General features: G+C 35.3%; 1 protein-coding gene across 1 annotated transcript in view; it reads right to left on the reverse strand.

Moving 5' to 3' along the window:
* LOC104501682 (dynein heavy chain 8, axonemal-like) overlaps window positions 1-6,268 on the reverse strand; it is a gene marked incomplete at its 5' end in the record, with an annotated part of 20,975 nt that extends 14,707 nt beyond the window's left edge. The window contains 5 exons of the mRNA XM_010145532.1: window positions 73-255; window positions 1,574-1,729; window positions 3,879-4,034; window positions 4,865-5,036; window positions 6,141-6,268. Of these exons, the coding sequence (XP_010143834.1) occupies window positions 73-255; window positions 1,574-1,729; window positions 3,879-4,034; window positions 4,865-5,036; window positions 6,141-6,268 (795 nt within the window). The remainder of the gene's footprint in view (window positions 1-72; window positions 256-1,573; window positions 1,730-3,878; window positions 4,035-4,864; window positions 5,037-6,140) is intronic.
* Between the last annotated feature and the right edge of the window lie 181 nt (window positions 6,269-6,449).

The raw sequence follows: 6,449 nt of genomic DNA on the forward strand, positions 1-6,449 counted from the left end.
CCCTACATAGTAAAAACAGTTACAATAAAAAAAATTAAGCATCACTATAGCTTCTGTGTACAGTTAGGTTACCTGTTTTTCAGTAAGAATTACTCTTCTCAGTAACTGATTCTCAAGTCCTTTCATTGTAACAGTAAAATCAATAATTGATGTTTTTGCATTAATTTCAGGCGTGAAAGCAGGATTTGGTAGCTTTGTAGTGATGTACAGTCTAAATGAACTCATAACTTCTACTTCCTTATCACCAACTTTCACCTGTGGAGTAAGTTAGAACAGTATTAAGCAGAGGAAAATTAGCTTTATTCAATTCAATAATATTGACCAGGAAAAAAATTACATTATTTGAAATGCCAAAGTTTATTTCACAATTCAAATTTGTCATGAAAATAATTGATGAGAAAGGTAGCAGTTAGAGTATATTATAAAAGTAGCATTCCTTTCCAGGCAAATATTGGGATTAGTTTCACTGTGGGTTCTAATTAATGGCTTCGGAACCATTTCATTCATTTTTTGTGCTTCTAATCATACTTTAGATGACGGTGGTAGAAACTACTGACCTTTGGAGAAATGATTTTTCTCTTGTGCACAGGGAAAACAAGAAATTATTTGATCCAATAATGGAACATAAATTATTGGAAATTAATTCTATATTTATTAAGACCAAGTAGATCTTAAAGAATCTTTTTAAAAGAACTAAAGATTTATTCAGAGTTTTCCACAGAAATTTTTACAGAAAATACTCCAAATCAGCAGTCTAACGTGAAAGCTGCATGTGCACAAGAAAATCTGATTACTGTGTATGACCCTGCAAGGCCACTTGAAACACCGGGCTTACGAAGGACGAGGACCAAACCATTCCCTTAAGCATATTGTTTGGCCTGACATTAAAAGTAAAACTACTCAGCAAAACCAGCAATCAATTTATTTCATTATCATCAACAATCTGGCCTACCATCTCTCTCACATCCGAGTCAATGAATTAAAATCATTTGACAAAAATACATGTGGAAATACACAGCCTGTGCCGTCTTGTTATTTCAGGATGTTTGAAGAGGGTTTCTTTTCAAAATTTGGGAGTGATTTCTATGATCTAATGAGGTCAGAAAGACTCATGATTTTTCAAGGTTGAGAATATCCTTACTATTATTAATAAAACTTTGTGCTTTTTCGCTTGTTCCAACAGAAAACAGCTCCATTCCAGATTAAAGATTCTGCAGTTGCTATAATCAATGCTCCATACTAGCAAGAGAGAGTTGTTTTCAATTCTATTAATTCTTTTAAAGGCGTAAAATGAAATTGCTTGAAAATCAATAGAAAGCATTGTAAGCATTCAATAGGATAATCAGAACTGGTTCCAGTTTGGTATCTTCAGTAGTAACTTCAGTAGTTACACTAAAATTTTAGACTCATCTGAGGCTTTGTCTCCTGTATTTTATTAGTTCAGTTTGATTCTTCACGCTGCCCTACTGAATCCAAGTTTACCTGATTCAGCAAAGGGTTGGAATAAAAAGGTAAAATGCTATTCATCGCAAAAGCTAACTACTTATTCCATGTCTTTCGTTTGATTACTAACCTTAAAAGAAGTTCCAGATTTCATGAAATTCTTTTCTAATATATTATCAAGGACTGGATCCAGCTCTTCACCTATATCTTCAATCACAAGTGATCGTCCCAGTGAAAGACTATCTTCTAGGTGTGTGCGGAAATACTTGTCATTCAAAGTTGTTACCTCAAAGAGTAAATTTGAAATTGATATAAGGACAAAAACATTTTTCAAAGCCTTACATGAAAACCACAGATCTAACTATTAACATTTTTTCTTTTTTTTTTCATTAGTTGCGTTTTAAAGAAGGTAATAAACATCGACCATGCAGCAATTCATGCAGAAATACTTCTTGTGTATACAATGAAAGGTAACATCCAAAGGTGAATTAAAAGACTGGCGGTAACGGAATCAGCCAAACTTCGTTATGAGATTAATAATGTATCAAATAAATCTGGTAAGGTTTATTGGGAATTGGAGATGTTACATATATTTTTGAAGTCAGAGACACCTAACTTTTAACTTTTTAACTATGTCCTGAGGACTAGATTTTCTAATTTTGGCTTTGAAGTGTTGAGAAATTCTTTCTGGAAACCTGAATTCAGTCTAACAAATGAACTGCTGTTACAATACTATGAACTCAGATCTTTGAAATATCATAAACTGGGATTAATAATACATGAAAACTTTTTAAAAAATAATTAATAAATAAAACACTAATTTTGTATTGCTTCCTAGATTTTTACACTCAGAAAGTTCTCATATTATTTTCAAAATTTTCTCTGCAGGTATGAAATGAGGCCATTATACAGGAATACAGCTTTGCGGAGAAGAACATTGGGGTCCTGGTGGACAACAAGTTGAGCCCGAGCCAGCAATCTGCCTTTATAGCCAAGGCCAGCAGCATTCTGGGCTGCCTTAGGAAAAACATTACCAGCGGGCTGAGGAATGCGATCCTTCCCCTCTGCTCAGTAGTGAAGACATATTTCTGGAGTCCTCTGTCTGGTTCTGGGCTCCCCAATATAAGAGAGACCCTGAAGTGAGTCCAGCAAAGGACCACTAAGACTGTTACAAGATTGTAGTACTTGAAATATGAGGAAAGCTGGGATTACTTAGCCTCAAGACGGCTCACAAGGGTACTAACCTACGTATATTTATATACCTAGTGAGTGAGAATGAAGAACAGGGAGACAGACTTCTCTTAGTGACACACAGTAACAGGGCAAAATGCAGTGGGCACAAATTGAAATGTAGGTATTTCCATTTAAACATAAGAAAAAAACAAACTTTATTGTGAGGGTGGTTGAACTCTGAAAGAGGTTGCCCAAGAAGGTGGTGAAGTGTCCATCTTTGGAGGTAAGCAAAACCCAGCTGGAAAAAGTCCTGGACAACCTGCTTCAGCAGATCCTGAGCAGGCAGGCTGGACTAGATGTTCTTCAGAGACGCCTTCCAATCCCCACTTTTCTGTGGTTCTGACAATTTGTTTTACTAATGATAAAATGCGAAGGAAGAATTTCACATTCACTTTACTCCAAGACTTAAAATCTTCAAAATCTAGAGATCCTAAACCCTCCAGAATTTACTGAGATTCAGTAGGACATGAGATTCTGCAACATTTAGGTTAAGGGTTTTAAAATGCCTGTTTCTTTCCCCATGATACTTCTTTTTGAAAAATAAATTTGTGATGCAAACTACAGCAACCTGTGAATGTCTTCATATCACATTTCATGAGCAGCAGTTAACTCCATTGGCATAAGCTGTAAAAGAACTATTAAAATTGCAGTAACATTAGGATAGAGAAAATTCTCTTGTGTTTGGTTTTGACTGGTTGTTTTCAATTTGCTTTTGTAGCAGTAACATCATGTATGAATTCTATCTTGGGCTATAAATTCTGGACTGCATCAGTTTAAGTAATTTGCCTACATTTTCAAAACTGAAAATTATCCTGCCTGTCTGTAATCTTACTAATAGTTGTTCAATTTATTCTCATTTAATAATTTAGTCATATACTCTTTTGCTATACTTTTCACCACTTTGCCCTCTGTAAAGAGAACATACCTGCTTTGAACACTAGGCTACTTCCTTCCCTTTTATACTTGCTAGATTTCATATCAGTATTTACTTACTATCGAATATTTTCCAAGTCCTTGGATGGAATTTGCAGCTCTTATCAAGTTCCCTGCTAATGCACCTGCATCATTGTCAGTCTCCATACAAGTCAAAGTTATTTCACGGGTGTATGAGAGTTACACTGACTCAAACGCAGACACGCTCTAAAGCAAAAATGGTTGAAGGCATATAAAACAGCACGTTATTCCTTTAAAACACTGTTCACCTGTAATTCGTTGTCTTGTTCTTTCTTTTTAATCCATGATTTCCCTTGAGATTGTGGGTCTACCAAAAGTGGGTATCTAGTTGCCTTAGTGACAATGATACCATTCTGAATTGAAAGGTCATCTCCAGGCAGTCCTTGAAGATTCCACTCACTGATCTAAAGTATATATATATAAAAAAAAACAAAACAGACAAAAAACCACAAAAGTAGTTTGTAATAAAACCTAAAAAATCTCACGTGAATTACCCTTTAGTTATGGTTGTTCTAGAAAATACAGGGGACCACAAGCCAAAGCGGATGCACTTCTGAACATACTGAAAAATTATTAACGCAGATGGAAAAGTATTTCCAGGCACTTACTTCTATGGATGTTTTTTACTACGTAGAATGATAAAAAATTTACTTTAAAAGTGTAAAAAAGTCAAAAGGCGACTGGACAGCCAAATTAAATATCAATTAAGAGAAAACCTGGCTAGGAGAGCATTTGGGATTTAATATTTCCTGAAGAAAACTTGAAGATTCTGGCATTGACCTCTGATTTCTCATGCATTCATATTGAATGAAAAGATTTCACTCATTCTTTTTGAAATGTTATCTTTGATACAAAATTTATTTGTGAAACTAGACCCAGATAATAGTGACAGAACCAAAAGCTAACAAAATCCACTTTTTAGTAGATACGTGATATATAGCTGTGGTGATGGGTTTTCAAAATAAGATACTTGAAAGTGCGCTATCTCACTGGCAATTGTCTAATTGTACAACATACCACTTGTTTATAACAGATAACTTGCTTTTCTGTCCAAACATGGCTCAGTACTGAGATCTTTAGTGGAAATTGCCAAGAGCGTTTGGAAACCCCAGAACTACATTGCACAGCAATATTAGGGATTACAGTTCTGTTCTAAGCAAGCCTAACACTGGCTAACAGGCACAGAATATGTTAAATGAAATTAAAATGAAACCAATCAGCACCAAGAACTTACTGTTGGCAGATCTACCAACATAGAAATCAGGTTCAAATTTTCAGAAAAGGGGATTTTATGGGCTCTCATCTCTGCTTCCCATAAATCTTTAAGCAAAAGCTCCCTGAAGTTTTGATTAAAAGGTCCACAGTATGAAAGAAAACCTGTGCAGAGCAGTACATCTCCCACAAGTCTAGAAAAAGAAAAAAATCATAAACAAAAAGTGACGCACAATTTCAATTTCTCTTGAATTAGACAAGCAGCTTTTGAAACACAAGAATATTTCTGATCTGAGGACAATTTAAGGAAAGAACTGTTGCTGTTTGAGAAGAACAAATTGTTTCTCTGTGTTTTTAAAGTATTTTTTGTGGCAAAATGCAGGAGTAATATTGTATGAAAATATTATCTTCACCCCTACAAAGTAATAAAGCCCTGATGACAACTATTTCTTTCATAACTGAAGCAAGAAATTGGTTTATTTCTTAAAAACATATCTGCAATACAATATTTATCAGAAGATATAAACTTAATTCTCTTGCAATGAGCAAACCTCACCAGAAATGCCCAATTTCCCCAAAAGACTTTTATGGAAACAAAAGCATTCCAGAGAAGCTAAGCCTAAACTCGCAGGCTCTTTACCTTTAGCATTTTGACAGGTTCCCTGTTTTCTAGACAGCTAGGACCTCTGTCTCTTAGGCTGCTCAATATTTTTCTTTGGACAGCAACACAACGGGGACCCCCAGACTTCCAGTTTTCTCTGAACAAGGCTTTCTGCTCCACATGTTTCAACACACAGGCTGTAGGACAAGGATTACTGCCTGGCCTCTAGGCCTCCTTCTTTTATTCAAATATGCCATAACTAATATCAAAAGGGACAATGCTTTTCCTGCCCGGTATTAGGTGAGGAATCCTTCCTCTTTCTTTCTCAGTGTCAGCCTTAGATCATCCCTACCTCCTGCTTCATTTCCCCAGTAACGCTGGAACAAGATGCAGTGTTGGGGGATAGGAAGGATAGCTGTAACACAGGCATATAACTGCACTAGAAATAAACCCTTTGGAAATAAATTCCAAAATTGGACATACTGTGCTGAATTGAAATACAAACACTCAGCATTCAGGTATTCACTTATAGGAGGAAAATTCAAATTCAGGATAATTCACTTAATTGTATATTAAGATTACAGGAGGATAATGAAATACAACCATTAAAGCTATGAAACTCCTTACTAACTCTTCAGGTTTTAAACTTTTTTGTGTGTGTGCTAGTGTTTTTTTTTTAATCTAATGAGTTTGATACCTGTTAATCTGAGATTTAAATTCTTTACTTTGCTGAGTCCACCTAACTTTCTCTCCACTCAGTCCATCTATAAGCGCAGAGGCTGCTTCCATCTTTCTTTTGCATGTTTCAGCATCATTCAGTAAGTCCTAAAATTGAAAAAATGTCCTACATAATTTAATAATAGAATGCAAAAATCGAAAGAGTTGGGTTTTTTTCATCCTCATATTTATTACAACTATCTTATTTATTTAAAACTAATTCTGGAGACCTCTAAGTGCATCCACACAAGAAGCCTAAGAACAATCAAAAAAGATTTCTGGGCCCTCG

The sequence above is a fragment of the Buceros rhinoceros genome, unplaced genomic scaffold (genome assembly GCF_000710305.1).
Source record: "Buceros rhinoceros silvestris isolate BGI_N320 unplaced genomic scaffold, ASM71030v1 scaffold32841, whole genome shotgun sequence".
In the NCBI taxonomy this organism is placed as follows: Eukaryota; Metazoa; Chordata; class Aves; order Bucerotiformes; family Bucerotidae; genus Buceros; species Buceros rhinoceros.